The sequence below is a fragment of the Pygoscelis adeliae genome, unplaced genomic scaffold (assembly GCF_000699105.1).
Source record: "Pygoscelis adeliae isolate BGI_AS28 unplaced genomic scaffold, ASM69910v1 Scaffold41, whole genome shotgun sequence".
In the NCBI taxonomy this organism is placed as follows: Eukaryota; Metazoa; Chordata; class Aves; order Sphenisciformes; family Spheniscidae; genus Pygoscelis; species Pygoscelis adeliae.
The window spans coordinates 8,205-30,057 of NW_008824373.1; the positions used below are offsets into that span (position 1 = coordinate 8,205).

At 37.4% G+C, this 21,853-nt stretch overlaps 1 protein-coding gene across 1 annotated transcript; it reads left to right on the forward strand.

The window, feature by feature from the left end:
• The first annotated feature begins 642 nt into the window (after nucleotides 1-642).
• CASP8AP2 (caspase 8 associated protein 2) lies at nucleotides 643-21,427 on the forward strand. Its single transcript, XM_009320120.1, has 9 exons — nucleotides 643-719; nucleotides 1,869-1,949; nucleotides 3,816-3,916; nucleotides 5,109-5,183; nucleotides 6,402-6,517; nucleotides 9,090-11,623; nucleotides 14,231-17,192; nucleotides 19,048-19,147; nucleotides 20,508-21,427. The coding sequence occupies exons 1-9, from the start codon at nucleotides 671-673 to the stop codon at nucleotides 20,562-20,564; spliced, it is 6,075 nt and encodes a 2,024-aa protein (XP_009318395.1). The 5' UTR covers nucleotides 643-670; the 3' UTR covers nucleotides 20,565-21,427.
• Nucleotides 21,428-21,853: the final 426 nt, after the last annotated feature.

The window sequence follows — 21,853 nt, forward strand, 5'->3', positions numbered from 1 at the left end:
ACGCCCCAGCTTTTTCCTGTGCTCTTGTCCACGCGGCGGGTGCCTTGGTGTCGCAGGCTGCTGCTCTGGCTTCAGAGGTGCTTGTGTGTCAGTGCCACAAGCGTGAGTGTTTGTGAAGTCATTCTGGAAGAGCTGTTGTGGGGGATGCTGTGCGTCCCGTGGGCGAGCATCGCTGTTCGCCGTGGCAGGCAAAAGGTTTCTTGCCTGCTGCCTCTCATTCTTGGTTTGGCTGGTGGGGTCAGAGAGGGGAAACTTGCTCTTAAATGGTCAGCGGAGAAGAAATCGGAGTTACCAGATCAGATTATTTTAACTGGGTAAGATATACATTCGGGTAACCTGTTCATAGAATGCAGTGCTTGTTTTCATACCAAAATTTCTTTATAGGATCTTTATTTTGTACGTACGAATAAAAGATACAGCTGAAGATCTTCTTCAGAATGCTTATTTACAGGACAGATAATTTCTTACTTTTCTCGATAGAGCTCTACGTCTGTTATCTCGATGTGAGGGTTTTCTCATTCTGGTGTTGGATTTTGTTGAAGAGCGAAGGCCACAGGTAGCTCAGGTGCAAGATGCTTCTGTTTCACAGTGTTCTGAAATTGCCAGTTAATCTGTTGTCTTTCCTCTGATGCTTTACTCATAGATGGGGAAGCCATAGGGAGTTTGTATCATGGCAACAGATGAGGATGGACTGGGACTGTTTGATATCCGCTACGGTGGTAAGATGTGTTACACATTACTTTCGTTTTGCAGTGAAATAACACAAGCGATCTTATGAAGATAAACAGGTCCAAAAATAACTTAGAAAACAAAATGGAAACAACTTAAATTGGGACAAACGCTGATGAGCCTCAAGTGTAATTAAATGGCTGTGGCACAGTATCATTGTAAGCCATATCCCATTAGTAAGTTTGGATTTTAAACCATAACTGTGTACTTTGGATTTCTAGTATCCATCCCCTCTAGATGTTTGAGGGGATGCCTGGAACTGTCTCTTCCCGTGTTTTACGGTGTATAATTTAACCTTCGCTGTATCTTAATGAAGCGTGTATTTGGACGGTTAGGTGGATTCTTCCTTTGTTTGCTATTTGTAAGAGCAAATGCGCTATCATCTGGTGTAGTACCAGCAATCAGGGTACTCAAATGTTATTTCCAGCTCCGCAGTTGATTGATCTGACGTGTATTTGTGAGATTCCCAGCCTCAGAAAGACTGTGGATATTGATATTTTTCTTTATAGCAATAATATTTGTTGCAGAGCTGGAGAGATTCACCTAGAGGAGATGAGGGTAATAAGAGGCATTGGAAAAAGACACGAAGAGAGACTGAGGAGATGTAGATTAAAATACTTTTACAGAACCGGTTAGTGTGTGAATAGATGGCAATGCTAAAGCAAATTCTTTGAATTGTGATACAGACTGTTACAATACTTTCTGTCTAGCGAGAAATGTTTCTTTTAGCAGTGGTGGTTTAATCATCATAATTCTTTTGGTTTTGTTTCCAAGTTCTGTAACTTTTGTATTCAGTGTATTCTAGAAAACAGTTTTAAATTCAGATCAAGTTGACTTAGTTTATAATTTTAAATTTTATTTGTATTTAAAGCCATATAATTTGCTTCATGCACAGTTCTCGTAGTATTTAGGAATTGATTTTGCAAGACTGTCTTTGCTCCCTGGTGACTAAAAGATCTTTTCTCCACAGCAGCAGTAGCTTGCTGGGTAAAATTCCCGTCTCTTACAAGTCTGTGCTCTACTACTTTTACTACTCTCTACTGGTCTAGGATGACAGCTACACTTACTTTATGGGAAAGTTAGAGGTTGGAGTTTACTGAATGTTTACTTTGGCCTTTTTTTTTTTTTTTTTGCTTTAGCTGAAGCTTCCCCCTTCAAGGAAGGTGATGAGAGCTCAGTGGATATTTATGATGGCTTGGACAATGGTTTGACAGTTCCTGGTAGGTTGATTGTATCCTCCTGCTTGGCTTGGAGCATTATAGGGTCTCTGGGCTTCTTAGGCTGGTTTCAAGTAAAACAACAGTAAGCTTTAAGTTTACATTTAGCTGGTGTAACATATGCTTCAGTGAGCTACTTGTTTAAATTCAAGACATATATGTTACACTCTGTATAAATACAGCAGAGAATTCTTAAATCTATTGGTTGAATGATTATAGGATAGTTTTCCTGTGATTGTGGCTATTTTAAGAGACTTGGGCATATAAAGGGATGCAGAGAAACCATAGCTATTCTATCTGTGTCTTGATATAGGACATTTTACCTTGGAAAAAGCACCTTTGTTTTGTGGTTTTTAAATACCTTCAGGACCAGAAGCAACAGTCACTGATCACTAAATCCCCAGTGAGTGCTCCAAAACATACTTTCTGTGTGATACAGTACATTCAGTAGATCCTTTTAACCTTTTGGTACTTTCTCAGTAATTTCACATGCTAATGTAAATTAATTTCCTCTTTTAACTTCTTTGAAGGTAAGAAAGAAATGGACCCAGCAAGTGTTCTTTTTTAGGAGTCTTAGTGTACGGTTTAATGAAATGCTGTTTCTAGTATTTGAACAAGTGTTTCTCTACTGATCTTACTACTGTAAGGCCGTTGAATTTTTATGGAAGGACTATACTATATCCTACAGACGTAAAGCATCTATGCATCTTTTTCTTGCTTTCCATTTTGTGTTTGTTACAGCACGTAAGAGTATTCACTAAGTCTGTATTTCACATACTGAGATGCATTGTTTAGTAAATGTAAAAGATGCAAGGAGGAATAACTTAATGCAATACAAACATTTTATGTAGTCTAGTTCTGAGGGATTTTTTTTTTTAAATTTGAAAAGATGATTGGTGAGATTTTTGCTCTCTACAGATAAGATGTTATTTGCATGTCATCTTGCATTGTGTTAATAATACTCTCTGCATTATGGTATTGTCCAAAGGATTGAAGCGCAGCTTTGGTAGCTAACTTCATTTATTTGTCTGCAAATGAATCTGTATTTCAGAGGTGGTGTAAGTCAGGTCCTGTCAGTAATGCGTATTTGGTGAACAGAGCACACAGGTTGATTTGAGGAAAACGCACCGTAATCTAAATAATTGGGGTGTTTGGGTTTTGGGTTGGTTTTTGATTTGTTTGGGTTTTTTTCTTTCATTTCTTTGGAACTAAAGCTAGGGATTTTACGTTTGTGAGGGAATATAAAGAAGCAGAGAACATTTATTCAACACAAGAATCATGGTATTCAACCTCATACCAACTCTACAGTAACTCCATTTGATTCTGATCAACTGATCGATGTTTGTGAATGTGTACGTCATTGGCATCTGAGCATTCTTTTTCTCAGTAATTTTTTTTCAACTGCAAATGTTTCCAAGGTGAAGTCTGGCCAAAAGCTGAAGGAATGGTAGGATGCACATATTTATTCTAGCTTTCTGCTATTTATTGGCTCTGGAATTGCAGAACTTCAGATCACTGCTAAGGTATAGCCCTTCTTGCTTTGTAAATTAGGTAGATTTACTGTGAGTTAGCTCTCCTTCGACGTAAAACAACTTACTAGACAGTCATAAAATGTACCCATCTTCGTTGTTAGGTGTCCTGTATATCTCTTAATTTTTCTAACACAATGTTTTCAGTTGAACTTCAATTTGCATCGTTACCTTTTATGTCGATGTAAATTGGATCAAGTATTTCCAATAAAACTAACATAGATGTTGAAATTCAGGATAGGAATTTCTCCAGATAAGGTCATGTGTTTTCCTCAGTGACACAATGCAACCCGGCTAGAAAAACACCTTTTTCTTTATGTAATTGATTTTCTTTCTACAGACAATTCCGCTCCAAATTCTACACCAGCTGGAAACAGCTTAAATTTATTTGATGAGATATTAATTGAAGAAGGGACTGCAAAAGAAGCATCCTACAACGAGGTGTGTATTAATGTGACAAAAATAATTCTGGTGTTTTGGAGGTTTTTTGTTCCAAATTTTCTTGTGTAAAGTGCAAAAAATGTTGTCGGTATGCTCACATTATTGGAAAAATAGGGAAACTTTTTAAATAAGTGAAAACAAGAGTGTGCTAATAAACTGTTACGTCAACAAGTTTATCAGAGTAAGTGAATCTCTCACTCTGTGACATGGTCTGTTCTCATTTAACGTCCTTTGCATGCAGTTCATGTATCAGCTACATTATGGGAAAGTGTACTGTAATTTCCTTCTAGTTAAATATCTGTTCAGACATCTGATACAAAGCTAGTCATGACGTTTCTCCCAACAAATTTTACCAGACTAAAGCAGATAGGTCGTGGATTAATCTTATGTGTCATTAAATTTTGTCCTTGAGGCTGAAGACAACCACGCAATAGATAACTGCTTCTAGCAAATCAGCAGAACACTTACGCATGTAGCATCACCTGTCCTGATCCATAAGACACGCCTTAACTAACTTGAGCTTTGGAGTAAAAGGGACAGACATCCACAGATATAATGCACTATAGAAGAAGCAGGAGCAAAACCTCCAGGAGTCTACTAAGTGATGGAAATGTCACTTTGAAAGTTTGAAAGCAGTTGACTGTTAAGTATGACAATAGGGAAGTTGTCCATTCTTCTATGAAAGTTTTGTCACCATCTATTTCTAAAGAAGGGCTCATGCCAAATGTATTTTATTTAATTTTGTGATCTCAACAGGAGCATGTCCTTTGCAGTCTATTTTTGCAGTCCAGGTTTGTTTGTAGTAACTTTTTGTTGTGTTTTTCCTTAACTATTTTGTATTATATAAAATCTGACAAACAAGTCTCCATCTGTAGGGCTCTGAGAACTCCTGCTCCTCGATAATTGTGTCTTTAATTTCACAATAATATGGCTTCCTGTTACTCTCTAGCCTATTACTGTTGGGCAAGCGCACGTAGATTTCCTCTTACCTAAGTGTTTGTGATGTTTTAGAGACTTGTATACCTGTTGGACAATATTGAAGCTTTTTGTTTTAATATGGCTTTAATATGTTACTTTTGGAAAAAAACAGCTTTGTAATATACATTACTGTGTTAATTAACTATAAATCTGGTGGAGTAACTTTTCTGTGTAATTAAGTCCACTTCTGTGCTGTGAATCCTCTCTTTGACAGTTGCAGGCAGAATATGGAAAATGTCAGCAGCAAATTAAAGAGTTGATGAAGAAATTTAAGGAAATACAGGCACAGGTACTGTAGTTCAACAGGCAACGTTGTCAAGATTTATGTAAAGCAAACTGAATATTGCTTTGAGAGAGAGTTAATTTCATATGCTTTCCAGAATTAATCCATCACGTGGATGGTTTGTAAAGCACCTCTGTAGGTGCTAGGAGCTTGTTCTGCCTAGGATAGTTGCTAGGATAGCCTACTGACAGAATCAGTAGGTAAATTCACTTGTTTCGTGATGTTGCGTGCAGTAATACTTCAGTTGCTTAAAAGCTATCTTCTGTCTCCTTATTTGACATGCTTATTTTCTAATTGAATAGTTATCAGAAAGGTATCCAGTCCTCTCGTTTTTTAAAAAATAGGTCTAATGCACTAGGGAGAGTGTTGCAAAGGTATCTGAGCTGTCATTAAGAACTGGAAGAGGATGTCTGCGTTGCTTTGAGCATAGTGCCATTTTGATAAGGCTGAACTGCTTTTCAACTTGAGCTAGTATCCCCATGCTGTGCCATTCTATATAGTTTGTTTATCTTGGGCAATTCTGCAACATGCTCTAGTGTGTATTACAAATAAGTCCCAAAGGTTCTAAGCTTTGAAACGGTAAGCAGCTTCCGCCCTGTGACACTTCTGTATTGTTTTCTGCAAAACTTGTCTGCCTTTCTGAGCAGGCTTTGCTGAGGACAATTATTAAGAGAAGGGGCTATCTCCAGGATTGACAGATAGGGTTCTAGAACATCACATCTAGAAATGTTAGAATGATACAGCACCCAAAGTTTTGATACCTTGAAAGAAACACAATTACCCTGTTTCTCTGAAAGTGCTTAGAAGTTACATCTCTCATTTGACACAGTGACCAGGAAAGCAATAAATTGAGAAAAAGAATGAAGCAAAGGGGCAGATTATAATTTTTTAGCTCTATGGTTATTTGGTTTGTGGCATATTTCAGTTCTAATAAAGTGTATGCTTAAAACATCTTTGATAATTACCAGGAACACAAACAGGAGCATAAACATGAGTAATTTTTTTTTTTTAAAGTTCCTTTGGATCTCAATAATTCTGACTTAATTCTGACTTCTCCTAAATGGTTTCTGTATGTTCTACTGTCAGTTTGCATATGATGGGACTTTTTCTAATGGTTGTCTTGCACTGTTTTTCATTACGTGTTTGGATACCCAAGCTAATTCTCTTTTTTTTCCCTCTCTCTCCCCCCCGCCCCGCTCTCTTTTTTGTATATATTTAAAATAGAATGTCATTCTACAGAATGAAAACCAAGCTCTAAAAAAGAATATTTCAGCACTTATCAAAACAGCAAGAGTGGAAATTAACCGTAAGGATGAAGAAATCAGTAATCTCCATCAAAGGTACAACTAGATAGTGGAACTGCAAACATGCTTTTTTGTCTGATCATGTTTATATACTTGTAAGTAAAACTAATGAAGAAAATCATTACTTAGTAAATAATTGTTTGTGTGGTTTAGTACTGGTACAATCAGAGGAAATAGGTATGTATCTTCTTTGCTTGATGAGGTCTTTGGTTTCTAATTAAGAAAACGAGGAATCCAAAGGGTAACCATTTGCCTGAATTCTTTTTTCATTTGTTTTGTTTAATCACCCGTTCCTGGTGGGTTATCTAACCATCTTGCATGTTTCAAAGCAGATACTATCTTACACGGTTCAGCTTCAGAACTAGTCTATTTTATGGTCTCAGACATGAATTCCATGGAACTTTGCAGACAACAGATGAAAATAAATAAAGAGACTATATGGTGTTTTCATGGCAAGATACAAAAGCCCTGTTTCCAATGGTGGGGGATAGCAGCTAGAGAATACTTGGTAATTTCTGTGTACTACTAATCTTACTGCAAGGCGTTGAAAATATTAAAGTGTGCATGGGAGAGTAGCTGAGTTTAAGGTTTCTGAACTGCTTGAAGCCAGAGCAGGGGTCCAAGATTCAGGACCCCTAGCTTATCACAAGGTCACCTGCTTGTCACTTTTGTGACATCAGCCACATCCTTAGTTTGTTTGTGTTTCAGTTTGACCATTTGATATTTTCTTGCACCAAAAGGTGTCATAGAGGAGAAGGTTCATTTGACGTTGCTGTGCTAGAGGCTATATGCATATTAACTGTGATTTATTTTTTTTTTCCCTAAATACTGAAAATTACCAGATATGATCTGATGGAGGTCAAGAGGTTTTAACATGTGTAACTCTTCCAGCTGATTGGCTTTGACATGATAGCTGTCATTTTCACACCTTTGAGTGTAGTAGTCTGGGTTTTAAATAAAATTGTTTGAAAAATATTTTCTTGTTTTGAATACTCGCCCTCACTAAAGAGTTTCCAAACTCCGTTGCAATACCTTCTGATGGTGATAAAAATTTATGAACAAGGTATTTGATCTAGGTATTTTGGAGGCATCCACCATGGAAAACTGTGGGGAAAGTGGCACTTTGAGGTCTTAGAAGCATGCCTTGTCTGCTGCATGGCCTATAATAAATTAGCTCATCTTAAGCAATCTACCTATCTGTAAAGACTGCTTCAAAGATAATATCTTTGAGGGAAATTGTTAGTGCTTATCTCAGGAAAAAAAAATCAAAACAAACTAAAAAACCCAAAATTTCCACTTGGATACAATTACATTCATCACACACATATGCAGATTTAATAGCCAGCCTAAAGCACAGCGAAAACTTGTCAGTATAGTTAAAATTAAATGGAAATACAGGAAAGGGTTTTGTATTACAACAGCTGCAGCATTGTTTTAGTTCAACGTTCAGTTCACATCACAAGGTCACATTTCTGGAGTACAGCCAGTTGTGTAAGCTGATCATTACATATTTAAATTTACTGTATTGGCCCATAGGAAGTGTTCAGTTTTATAAAGCAAAACCAACCCCATTTTGTATTGGACATAAATACAGAATTACTTTACACTTGAACGGATTCCTTACAGCTGGACACTGAATCAACACAGAATTTCGGGCCAAAACCAAATGCCTGTGTGTAGCAGCCCCTTCATCCTTGACCCTGTAAAAAGGAGTCATACTTTGGTGGTTTGCTGCCATCATTTGGTGGTATGACTTTTACTTCTGTTTACTTATGCATCGGTTAGACACAATCATTCTTTTGAGATAGTGGAGAGTATTTAAGAAGGTTGCCATTGCCTGTAACCATGTCATTTTAATGACATGTTGGGTTGAATATGGCAGAAGAGTGTCTGTCTGGGGTTTTTTGTTGTTTTGTTTTGGTTCGTTTTTTTTCCTGGTGAGGTAACTTTGATGAGTTCTATCAGTAACGAGTAAGATTTCAGGCCATACAGGCTACATGTGCCCTTTTTAACTTAATTTTTTTCTTTTTATTATGATGACCTTGCTGCAGTAGCATATGGCCTTGATAAGGCTTGATTATTGTAATTTACTACTTGTTTTCCGTAGCTTGCAGCAAGTTCCAAATGTGGTAGCTTATTTGCTTATTGCGTAGAGTAAGCACAGTCACATTATACCTATTCTTTTGGTTGCCTGTTTATCAAGTAGTGAACTATTGACTTGCTCTTTTTATTATTATTTTTTTAAATTACTAATGCTGTAAAGAACAACTTTTTTTTTTTCCTAAGGGAAGGCTCTCTTTATTGCTGGACAATGAAGTACTAATTTGAATTACTGAAATTGTTAATTAGACCCAGTACAGTATTTTTCCACAGATCTTGCCTTTTCTTTAGATTAATTTCATTTGGAAAATACGTATACAAATTATATTCTTTTAATGTGTGCTAATGGAAATTATTTAACTTCTATTTTTATCCCACATTTTTTCAACTTGAAGCTGAAAGAAAGTATGAAAAAATTTTAGAGAGAGATGGATTCATCGCAATTCAGCTTCAGTTATGCTTAAATAAATTTCAACACTAACATAACTTTTTTTCTTTTTATAAACAGGCTATCAGAATTTCCCAATCATCGAAGTAGCTTCACCAGAACATACCTTCCAGGATCAACTAATGGAAGGTGCTCTGAGATGTGTAAAACAAAAGATTCCAAATTCAGACCTTCTGATTTAGGTGACAGCATAAAGATGGAGCATAGAATGAAAAATGACTGTTCAAAAGATACATACCATAGTTACTCATCTCATAATATGGACAACGGGAAGTCTAGCTCCGAAAAAAGAAACACTCCGTATTTACTGAGATACCCTCCTGAAGAGCTCTGCAATGATGGTACTCATACATGTCTACCGAACTATGACCATAGTTCCAACAAGGATAACAGAAAGGAAAGAAAAGAAATGAAAAGTAATGAACAGTATAGTAGGGGAAACGTCAACAAATACAAAAGAGAAGTACATCAGAGCACCGGAAACAATGGTAACTGTAATACTGGTGATAGTGAAGAGGGGAATTCAGAACCTCCGCAAAAGCTGAAAGCCCTTTCAGAGAAGGCTAGTAAAAATGAGTTGCAACAAAAAAGTCAGAGCGTAAAACTCAAATGCAGTCCAAGTGTAGAAAGAAGAGTAGAAAGGGGTGTTTCTTCCTGGGAGAAACAAACTACCAGTAAAGACAGATTTCAAACAAGAGGTGAATTGTATGCTGATGATAGATCACAAAATTTATTAAAAAAAGACATTAAAACACATGATAAAGATGAAAAAAACACTGGCCAAAAAAATAAACCAAATGAAAAGCTACAAGAGCAACCAAGGAGGTCTGGTAGAGGGAGTAGTCCACACTCAAAGAATGAACATTCAAAGAATCTTCATGAATCACGTAAATGTCGTGTGGAAGAGTCTAGAAAAGGAAGAGACATTGACTGCAAGAGAGACAGGGGAACAAATGATCATACTTCTCGAGAAGGAAGGACTTCACCTTCTAATTCCAACAGCAGAGAGCATAAACACGCGCGCTTGAAGGAAAATAGTAGTAGATATGAATGGGAAACAGCACATTCCAAATCAGAAAGACACAGAACTGAAGAAAAAAGGAAAAGAGAAAGAGAGAATCAGGATGAAAATAGACATTTCAGAAATGAAAGAAAAGTTGCAAAAGAGATTTCTCACCAATCTGGAAAAGAATCCAAGAAAGGTACAGATATTACAAAAAGTGAGAGAAACAAGTCCTATAGGCTAGAAGAAACATACAGAGTAGCAGATAGCTTAAAAGACCATAAAATCTCCAAAACTAAAGATGATCACACTGGGACAAAAAGCAAAGACTTAAAACTTAGCTTTATGGAAAAGCTAAATTTAACTCTTTCTCCTGCTAAGAAGCAATGTCTCTCTCCAACAGATGGACTTAAAACACCTTCCCAAAAGGCCACTGACGAGGGAAGTACAGAGCTCACGCTGCAGGCAGAACCGTTAGATTCTGCCCACCCTGTTAACTGTGGTCCCGCAGAGCAAGCTAACTCAACATTACAAGTTCTGGACAGTGTGGCTCAAAGCGATGTGGAACCAGCACTACCTATTCCTGTCAATTCTGAAAATGAAGCCTTGAAAGTAGCAGCAGCAGATCCAGCACAGTCTGAAGCGTTGCCAGCAGTGGCAACTGATGAACTGAGCTCAGAAACCTTACCAGAAGCAGAAGTGGGTCAGGTACAACCCCAAGCCTTGCCAGGAGCAGCAGAGGTACTGGTTCCTGATGAGATGCAGGCTGAAACGTCAGCGGCAGCAGAGGCTTGTGATCTGGTTGAATCAGAAGCCTCAGCAACAGCAGTGGCAGTGATGGATCTGAATCACCCTGAACCTTTGCCCCTGGAGGTGGCAGGGAGTGTGGCAGAGTGTGAAAACTTACCTGTGACAGTGGGTGTGATGCAGGATGATGATGTACCAGCAGCAGAAGTGGCACAATCCGAACCTGCCAGCGAAAGTATGGGAGCCCTTTCAGAGTTAGCAGCAGAGAAGAAAGAGGAAGATAAAATCTGGCTAGCTGCTGACATAGAAAGCTCAGCAGACCAACGTGGCTCTCAAAACCTTGTCTTAGATGACTTGGAAGCCAAAAGTTCTGGTGACCTGGAGTCCTGTGATGTCGCAGATGATATTAGCAAAATAAAACCGGACTCTTTAATGGAAGTAGTGAAGGACGATGATCACTTGGCTGCAGAAAATGTTGAGTGTCCCATTGAGGAAAAGGGTATCTGTGAAATTAATATGAGTACATCTCAGTCACCTGACAGAACTATGTTAAGTGATAAGGACGAACCGTTAGTTGACCAGAATGCTTGTGATCTGGAGCCGGATCTAACTGAAATCAGTACTGCAGCATCTTCTCTTAGTGGTGAGATGTATCCTAAAATTAAAGAGAGAGAAACTAACCCAGTTCCTGTCGATGATGACAGCTCAATACTGAGCATTGATCTCAATCACTTGAGGTACATTCCAAAAGCAATCAGCCCACTGAACAGTCCAATGCGCCCTTTGGCTAAAGCACTTAAGATGGAGAGTCCCTGCAAAGGTCTTGTGAAGAGTTATAACAAAGGTATTTGTATATGTGTATTCTAATTTCTTTTCTACATGAAGGCTTAGAAGATTCATTCGTGGAAGGCAGAAATGACTTTAACTGCTTTCTCAAAAATATAAATTGTTTCTTCTTTAGCTATGTAAGCTATAGTGGTCTTTTTTGTTTATAGGGGAGCTGTTTAACAGTGCAGTCAAGATTGTAGCCGATTGAACGTTAGTGCTATAAAAATTGGAGTTTGTCACTGCTGACAGATGAGTGGTTGAAATAAGAGTTATCTACAAACGTCTAAAAAAAAATACATATAGGTTTCTTAATTGTGGTTAGTTCTGAGTAGATCTCATTAGGTTTTTCTCTGAAATTGTAGAGGCAAAATTTATTTAGGATCATATTCTTTCAATTATTTATTTGTGAGAAAGCTGGAGAGAGTACCTGAGACTTAATTTCTAGGAATGTCAGCTAAGAGAAGGCTGTGCTCTCCATCTGAATTGAATTCAGTGTGAATTTTTAGATATATTTTATAATTGTGAGTCAGTCGGTGGGGAAAAACTTGGAACAAATACAACATTGGGATTTATCATTAATGAAGTAAGAGCTAACTCCTAAATAAGATGTCAGGGAGATAAAATTTATCATTAATGAAGTAGGAGCTAACTCCTAAATAAGATGTCAGGGAGATAAAATACCATGACAGCACTCACAGGAAGAGAAAATAGGTGACCCAAAGTTTAAATCTTTTACTTGTGGGAATTTAACTCTTCCTGTAATGTCCTGCTGCAACTAACAAGAAGTTTTCTTGGAAGTTTAATTTTCCTACTAGAAGAGGAATGGTAGAAGTGGCATTTAAATCCTTGTTCTTATGTTTTGGAGCATAATCCTTATGTGTTTTTGCAAATCTTAGTGTGGTTTACTCTGGAATTCTGTCTCTTGTGCTTGAGACAGCTACTCTCTTAAGTGTGAATCCCTTGAGCAGTATATATTTCATTCCTACAGCAGTTTATAGTCTCTGAAATATCTGGGGGGACACGAGAGCTTTGGGATCAAAGTAGATGAACATCAAATAAAAGTATTTTTCTAATTTTGTAGTGTTTCCCCGAGTTACTTATTAGAGGAATCCATCCTGTCCAGAACTTGCTACTAAATAACAAAGCAGTGATTTTCAGGTCTGAAGTTAGATGCCTAGTTGTTTCTGTGGTCTGACCAATGATGTTCTGAACCTGTTAAATTGACAGGAGGCTATGATTTCTTTTGGCCTTGAAATTCAGTACTCACCTTTCTACAGTTCTGCAGCACAGGGGTACACATATTAATGCTATAATTTGGCCACTTTCATTTTATACTTTGGTTTGTCAAAATATTGAAGTGATTAGTTTGAGAAGGTATTGATCCTTGTAAAACTAAAAGGGAGGCAGTGATGGAATAGGTTTTTGCTCTTGTAGAATCTGTATAAGCATTTTCAAATGTTGCTTTAAACTGTTAATCGCAAGTTCATTTTTTACGGAGAGCAATTTAGATTTGTTCTTTTATGACATTAAATGTTTGTTAGAGGTCATTAAGCAGTCTAATCCATGTGCAAGTGAACTTAAGAGTGTTTTATTAACTAGAGTGCCCAGCAAGCCTAAAATTACCTGCAAAGCTCGTTAATCAATACATACGCACTTCAGTGGAATTTTTGTACAATGGAAATGAGCTTGCCTTTTCATCTTTTGTAACATACTGCTTTGTGTAGCTGCTTATTGCTGTAATTGCTTGTTTTTCTTAACAAAATAACATTTGGTTTGAATTTTAAAGAATGATTAAATACATATCTAATGATACCTCAAAAATAGAAAATATTTAATAAACTTACTTGTAAGACAGAGTAAGGCATACTACGTTTGGCAGAACTTTAGCCTTTCCTCTCACATATCTCGGTCCCTATACCTGTCATTCAGGAACCTAAACTGGAGGCTTTCTCCAAAATTTCTGAGGAAAAAAAGCTTTTTATGTTGTGGTGCTTAGTTACAGTGCTGGTAGTTTTAAATGCATCAAAAACTGAAACAGGAAATAATGATGTGTACAGTGCCTAGTATTCTTTTTGATTAGTAAGTTAGTTTATTGAAAGACTTGATTGAAGTAGAACCTTTTTATCAGCCCTGGAAAAGATAGTTGAATGCAAACATTAATAGGTCATTTGTACTGCTTATTTTGTTTTCATTGTGAAACTGCTAAAAGAAAACCAACTATTGTTTGTAAAGGTTAGTCGATAACGATGCTGAAGTTAAAATTCAGCTTGTGCGGTGTTCAGAAAACTTGTTAAAGTGAATAGAAAGAAGTTCAAAACCGACGGGAACTGCTAGATTTTTCTGTTTTCAGTGGATATATTTGTGACATAGTTCACATGTTTTTGGTGAAATGTTGAGGACTTATTTGCCCTTTGGAGCTCAGAAAAATCCCATTAAACTAGTAGCTGCTGAAGCAAACCACCCAAACTTGTTATAGCTCCAACTTCCTGAGTTGTCATTGGCAGTTTCAAACAAACAGTTCTGAACGGTCACTTTACAGAAGAGAATCTTCCAGGTTTTTCTGAAAAAGTCTGTTTCTAATTGCATTTTTTATGGTGATTAGCAAACTGTTTTCTTTTTACAGATTTGGTTCCTGAAAGTGCAGTTGTCGTCTGTCCCTCAAAGAATTTGTCAAAGGAGGTAAACAAGGAAAATCAAAAGCCAGTTAGCATGTCTGATGAACACTTAGAGATGGAGTCCCGGCTGAGTATCTCTTCAGATGAAATAGAAGAAGGAGAAATCATAAGTAGTGATGAAGATGAAGAAAAATCAAAACCAGAAAGATGCTCTGAAAAGACAAAAAAATCAAGACCAAAAGCTTCTCCTGAGACACGAAATTTGACCAGCAGTCCGCAGAATCAAAAGAGCAAAACTGTGTGTTGCAATGAAGATAAAGGAAAATTTGTTTCTGTGAAAGTAAGTACAAAGAAGAACAGAGAGAGGCATAAAAATCAGACTTTCAGATCTTCAAAGGATATGAAGAAAAATAAAACTGTGAGCATTGCTTGTCTTGAAAAAATAGTTCATGTTATTGTTGAACCTTCAAATATACAAGAAATCATGCAGATGCTAAGAGCTATACGAAAGCAGATGAGGAAAAATTATATGAAGTTCAAGGTGCACTTTCCAGTTCAGCATTTTCACAGAATCATAGAATCTGGTATCATAAATTTTACATCATTAATAAAATACTTGAACTTTTCCAAGATGTCTACACTAGGTGAGACATTAAAATTGAACATCTGTGATATTATAGAGTCCAAACTTAAACAAGTTAAAAAGAATGCCATAGTGGACCGTCTTTTTGAACAACAGGTATCAGATATGAAAAAACAGTTATGGAAATTTGTAGATGAACAGCTTGATTACTTATTTGAAAAGATAAGGAGAATTACAATAAAACTATGTGATGTGCTAAATGTGAGAAATGAGAGTGAGGAAGGGAAGTTTGAAAGAGCAGGAAAACAAAAACACAAAATCAGTCATAAAAATGATGTGCAAAGATCTAGAAAAAAGTCCCTGAAAGCCAGATCTCAGAAGTCTGAAGAATATATCCTTTCAAAGCAAATTGTGGATTATCAACGACCTAAGTGTCACCATGAGAAAAATAAAACAGATGCACCAAAAACTGCCTTTACAAAGTGTCTTAACTCCATTGATAACACAAGGAATTCCCAAACCAAAGTGCACCTCTCTAAAGAGAATAATTTGCAAGGCGCGCTCACTCCATTGAAGGGTGTAAAATATGAAAAGGAAGGATTCCAGCTATCCAGAGATGCTAACAAGTCTGATCTTAGTTATGAGCTTCTCACGGAACAACAAGCGTCCAGTCTTACATTTAATCTTGTAAGTGATGCTCAAATGGGTGAAATTTTCAAAAGCTTATTGCAAGGTTCTGATCTCTTGGAAAAAAATGGTGGCAATATTGATAGACATGAGTGGGAATTCAGGACACCAGAAAAACAGTTTTTAGACAGTCATAAATGCAGAGGTAATACGGCCGGACTAGTGCAAGAGATTGCTCCAAAGGAGGCTTGTTTGGAATCTCGACCAGTAGAGGATATTAACTGGCCTATTGTTTCACCTGTAAGAGCTCCCTCTTTAACATCTAGGCTTCAGACGTCTGTTGATCCAGACGTACTAGATGAAAGCTGTATGTTTGAGGTTCCTACAAATGCAGCTTCATGCAAAGAAGATGAATGCAGTTTACAAAAGAATAAATCATTAGTTTCTTCTATCCTCCTTGAAGATTTGGCTGTTTCCTTAACTATTCCATCACCTTTGAAATCAGATGCTCACCTCAGCTTCCTAAAACCTGAGAATAATTCTAGCTCAACTCCCGAGGGTGTTCTCAGCGCACATTACAGTGAAGATGCACTTCTTGAAGAGGAGGATGCCACTGAGCAAGACATTCATTTGGCTTTAGAATCTGATAACTCAAGCAGTAAATCAAGTTGTTCTTCATCATGGACAAGTCGGCCTGTTGTTCCCGGTTTTCAGTGTCGCCCCAGCCTACCAATGCAAGCAGTAATCATGGAGAAATCCAATGATCATTTTATTGTAAAGATTAGGCGTGCGGTGCCATCTACCTCGCCAGCATTTGATCAGATGGCTTCAATGAAGGAAGCACGGGCATCCTCAACCAAGAATGAGAAAGAAGAAATGAGAAGTGGGGAAAAAGAAAAGGACAGTCAGAGTGCCACAGCAGCCACTGTGCAGGAAACTGTCAAACCAGATCTGGTTAAGACGGATCAGTTGCCTCACGTCAGCACTGAACAAGAACAAAATCCTGCCTTACCTCAGCCTCTAAAGGAGTCGCATAATAGTATTGGAAAGGGAGAAGCTACTGGGTTGCCTGGACCCTGTAGAAAATCTTCAGACACAGAGAGCCATGACACTGAAAGCCCAGATGAAGGCTCTGAGCAATCTCAGACACACAAATTGAAAGTATCTGAAAACATAAATGAAATGGGTGTTAGATCTCAAGCTTCTTTTCCTGCTGGATGCAGTGTAGAGTCATACATAGACTTAACAGATGATATTGTTAGTGAAACTTCATGTCTTGCAGTGGAATCCATTGCAGATAACAGGACTCAGGAAACTTCTACAGCTAACTCAGAAAACAGTGATAAAAAGGAAGAACTGGAAGAGTGCTCTGATGCATTTATAGACTTAACAGAAGAGCTTTCCAATGAGACTGTAGCAGGTGAATGTAATCTTGAAACAAAACCCACTTCGAATACTGATGTAGGATGCCAGATAAGTATAGGTGATAAAACTAGTAAAAAAAGGAAAAAGGAGGCTGCCGGAGAGAATTCCAACTCAAAAAGGCAACGAAAAGAAACTGAATTGGTGGGTGAAGGGGGTGATGCAAGTGATGTGAAACCTGAAGAGGTAAATTCAGCACCCAAACGATGTTCCAGTAAGAAGAATGAATTGCAGCAGAACAAAGACTCTTCTCCTTTGGCTTCGTCTGCCTCGTCACCTAGTCTGTATGCCAAAAACATCATTAAAAAGAAGGGAGAAGTAGTAGTTTCCTGGACAAGGTAATTTCTGATTTGATCTGTTTGATTGTTTTAGTGGTTTTTTTAAACTACACGATATACTGAAAAGTGGGAAGAAAAGGATATTTAGCTGATGGCTGAAGTTATTCGGTTAGCTTTACATCCTTCTGTAAATAGTGGAGTGGGAGCCTCCTTCTATCTATGCAGGACGGCTTTACAAGACTGATGCCTTCTCTTAGAGTACCACTGAAAGGTGCCAAAGTCTATTTTATCCTTTTTCTCTAACAGTTGTCCAGGGTAAAACAAATTCAAGAGATGAACTGATTTCATGTAATCCTTTTAGCAGCCTTTGGAAGAGAACAATTTTTAGTCATTTCTTCGGTAGGTTAAATCAGATTTGCCTTAAAGAAGGTGGTTTGCATACGTCATAACTAATTCCATCACTTACCCAGATCCCCCAAAACAAGAGTACTTTTTGCTTTTGTTTGTAAAGCTTATACGCTAAGGTAACAAGACCTACTATATTGTACTGTCTGTAATTTTTGTTTCCCCTGCCGTTTCCTTTCCTGTCCAAAATTTCCAGCCAGGCTTGGTAGGGGATGGAAGTCTTTGATGTTCCTACAAGGCCTGGTGTAGGAACAGTATTGGTGACTGGGTAAAGGAGAGCAGCTAAAGATTTCCCCTGCTGAGAGAAGGCATGAGAGCAGTTTTCTGTTTTGGGGTCTACGCTGCTCAATCTGCAGAAATGTACTAGTCAACCATTCAGCCCATATATTCCAGTCCATTAGTAGGATGTGAGTGACAAATGAGGCGACTGTATGTGTCAAAGATACAGGCAAAGTTATTGTGGTGTATTCTTATCCTTAAGAAACTATAGTTAGCAGGTTTTGCTGTTCTTGCTACAACTTGATACAATCAACGCTTTATAAAAGGGCTCCTAAAATTTTCAGGACAGACTTTTCTGAACTATATAGTTCTGAAGTATAGTTCAGATTTAAAGTAAGTTTCTCGGTAGCATTTTAAAAGAAAATTACCTCCTTCATGGAAAAAAGACTGCGAAAGCTAATACGATTTTTAACATGCAAACCAGTGAGATAGGAAGAGATTATTAGAGTTTTCCTTATGAATATGACTAGGTTTTCTATGTCAGTCTTTGTGCATCTTTGACCTATGCCTAAAAAAAAAATTTATTTAAATAACTAGTTGTTACATTTTTCTTTGAAATGGAGGACATTAAATATAATTTATTGGAATATGGTATGTTTCAGCCAAAGATACATAGTAGCTATTGTATAATGACAGTGTCTATATACATTTTACATATACCTAAATTAATTAATGAGACAAACAGCAAATCGGTGATACGCTTAAGAATAGACTCCTGGTCCTTTATGCTCATGTGAATAGTAGATGTGCTCCGAGTATGTTTGTTCTATTAGGCCGCTTACAGAAGTCAGACACCTCTTCCTTTAATCTTTGAACGTCAGCGGGGCCTTAGGTGAAAGCCGCTGCCTAGCTGTGCAAACTGAGGCAAGTCTGCCTAGAACTACTGGCCCCTGTTGAATTTATGAGTTCTTTTCAATTCAAGTTTAAATGTCTGCTTTAGAAGCTTAAAACTCTTTTTGATGACTTTGGTTTTGGGCTAACTCTGTTGTAATAATCCTGCCCTTCCTGATAGGGTAGCATAATCTCTACTACTGCTTGTTTGTACTGACTCTGTTACTCTGTGCTGGTAGAAGGGAGGATCCTCCGTAAGTTCATTGCTGCTGTTTGAACTCATGTTCCGTAGTATGGAAATACTCAGAATTTTATATATGCCTGTACGTATTTTTTTTTTGGTTTTGTGCATGTACACATACATATGTATTAATAGTTTAAAAACGCATTTTTGCTATAGAAATGATGACCGAGAAATTCTACTGGAATGTCAGAGAAAAGGACCATCAAGCAAAACCTTTGTTTCCTTAGCCACTAGGCTGAACAAAAGCCCAAATCAGGTAGGTGTTATCATTCTTACATTTGATAACAATTATGTTGCTACATTTATGATTGCAGTTGAACAAAAACCTTTGGAGATTTTCTGCTAATTTGGAGTTGTTTTTTCCTCATGTCTTTTGTTGGGAAGTTCTTGAAAAATGAACCTTAGGTTCTCCCAGTTGTTACTTTTTTAAAATACACATTATAGGGACATTATGGTCCAGGGATTCTTCAGTACCTCTTTGATTGGTACCTTGAAACTGCTGTGTCCAATCATAAGCCAGGGACAACAGGATTGTTTCCTTTGTTGGATCAGCACTTAGATAAAGAAAGGTAATTTGGAGAGGCCCAAAGCCTTTGCACACATTTAATAAATCAGAAAAGGATTAAAATTAGAGCTGGAAAAAAAATACCAGGATTTTGCAGAAAGGACATTTTTCATGAAAATGTTTTTCCTTTTTTCTTTCACTTTTTAATTAAGAAACTTCAAAAGACAGACATCAAGTTGATGTAGAACATTTTCAGAGGTTTGCATATAACTTTGTACTTGTCTTGAATTGCTATCTTGATCTCTATCCTGCCAATCTAAAAAGGGAGAAACACCCATTTGAATAAGTTAGGAAATCCTGCGTGCTTGGGATTTGGCTTTTAGGATGTTGTGTTGTATGGTTACAGAGTCTTTGCGGGGTTTAGAAGCTGTTGGGGTGGATGGTTGGATAAAACAGTTATCTGTGCATTTGTGCCACTCTTCCCAGTTAGCTGTTTGGTGGATGGTAGATATGCTATAGCAATATGCATGTAGTGATAAGAAATACTAACTTACAATTGAATGAGGTCACTGCGTAAGCTGTAGCTATGCTCAACAAAAAGATGTTTGACTCTCAACTACAGACCAGTTTTGTAAAATCGCTAGTAGGCAGATTACTCCACGATGAGCCATAAATACCTGAAGCACCAGTTGTACAAGAAGGTAGAAAATAACCAATAAAGTGTGCTTTTTGTGGAGTACAGAATAAGCTTTTGTCCTTACATTTGAATCTTGCTCACAGTTATACCTGGCAAAATTCAAGTCTAATTGACCTGAAGCCTTCATTTTTTTCCTCCTTGTTGTAAGGAAACCTGTGTTAAACCAGTAGTTGGCTCTAGCTCTCTGTGATTAACCTGGAGGCTATTTCACGTGTCAAAGGTATAGGAAGACTTCCCACATCCAATTAACCTGTTAACGGTGCTCCTAAAATTCTCCCTCTAAAATTTACTGGAAGCAAATAAAAAACAAAATAGTGGTCTTTTTTTAAAAACTTTATGCTGTCGGATCAGTCTGTCTTGGTAGGTATGGAAATCTGTGGCCTTAATGATGTGTCTTTTTTTGTCCTCCATTAGGTTTCAGAAAGATTCAAGCAGTTAATGAAGCTGTTCAAGAAATCCAAGTGCAAGTAAACTTGCCACCAAGTTGCTTCGTGGTTACAGGGTTTAGCTGTTACCAGCAACGATGGGCTACAACCACTGCACTCATATGGTGGGATTAGTGGGAGGTATCCAAGCCAGAACACCGAGTTTGGTAACTCTGATGCACTGTTAACTATTTACTTCCCTGCCCATGTTTCCTCTGAAGTGCTTTATCGCAATAACACAGAGGGAACTTTACAAACAAACTGGCTAGGAAAGAATGTGCACATACAAATGGAGCAGTATCGTTTCAAGGGGGTGACGTCTCCTGTTGGTTACATGCGTTCTATAAGCAAAGACAAGGGCGTGCAGTCAAGTGAAAATGGTGGCTCTTGCTTAACTTGTCAGAAGTACTGCATATGGTAATGTTGAACTATGATTTTAAGAAGTGAAAGTGCTTTGGAATCCAGTTGGTAGATAATCCTGGAAAATGACAGGTACGTCACCTTGGTTACCTTGAAACATATTTTAAGAAGTTAGGCCTTTTTTCTTTTAAAGTAAGGTAGGGCAATGATAGCAGTAATTCCAAAACCTGCTCATCTAGTAATAGGATTCTGATGGTAAGGAATAGGTGGTTCTTGCTTCTTTGTCAGTTGCTCATAGTGGGTTTCAATGAGAGAATCTGGCACTGAGTGTAGGGTTTGTCTTCAACTTCAAGCACATTATCTAAGCCATTTCTTAAGGACTCCAGTGTTCAACAGAGATGAATGAATTTTTCTTTGAGGGTGCCCATCTGTCGTCATTGACAATGGAGAAAATCGAAGCCAATTGTCTAGTCTAGACCCCTAACTTTCCAATTTTTGAAGTCAAATAAAATGAGTTCCAACCTCTGTGAGAGAGTGAAGCCAGTCATTAATGCAATGACCAGTTTTTCACTTTATTTTAAATTGTGAAATGCTGCAGTGAGTGTTCATTTACAAAGAACTGTCTTGCAGTTAAAAACGTTTTGCAGTTCTGATGATATTTAAAAAGACTTAGTAGTGAATTTGAATAGGTTTTTTTTTTTTTCCATGAAAAATGTATTGGATTTTTTTTTTTTTTTTTTTCCTTTGGAAAAGGCTAATATGTTTTTCTGCTCCAAATTACATCTGGAAAAGGTACTTAAGTTAGGTCTTCAACATAATGAACATTCTGTTTTGTTAAAAAAAAAAAAAATGACAAGTGATTTTTCTTTTTAAAATTAATTTAGAAACAGACCTTTACAGTTTTATAAAATATAACTTTATACTTACTAACTGGGAGAAAAACTTTTCTGTAAAAACAAGCAGTTTCAAAAGCTG

Coding starts and splice junctions, on each gene's coding strand:
- CASP8AP2 (XM_009320120.1), top strand. CDS start 671: ATGGCAACAGATGAGGATGGACTGGGACTGTTTGATATCCGCTACGGT. Junction 11,624..14,230: donor TGTGAAGAGTTATAACAAAG/GTATTTGTATAT, acceptor TTCTTTTTACAG/ATTTGGTTCCTGAAAGTGCA. Junction 19,148..20,507: donor TGAACAAAAGCCCAAATCAG/GTAGGTGTTATC, acceptor GTCCTCCATTAG/GTTTCAGAAAGATTCAAGCA.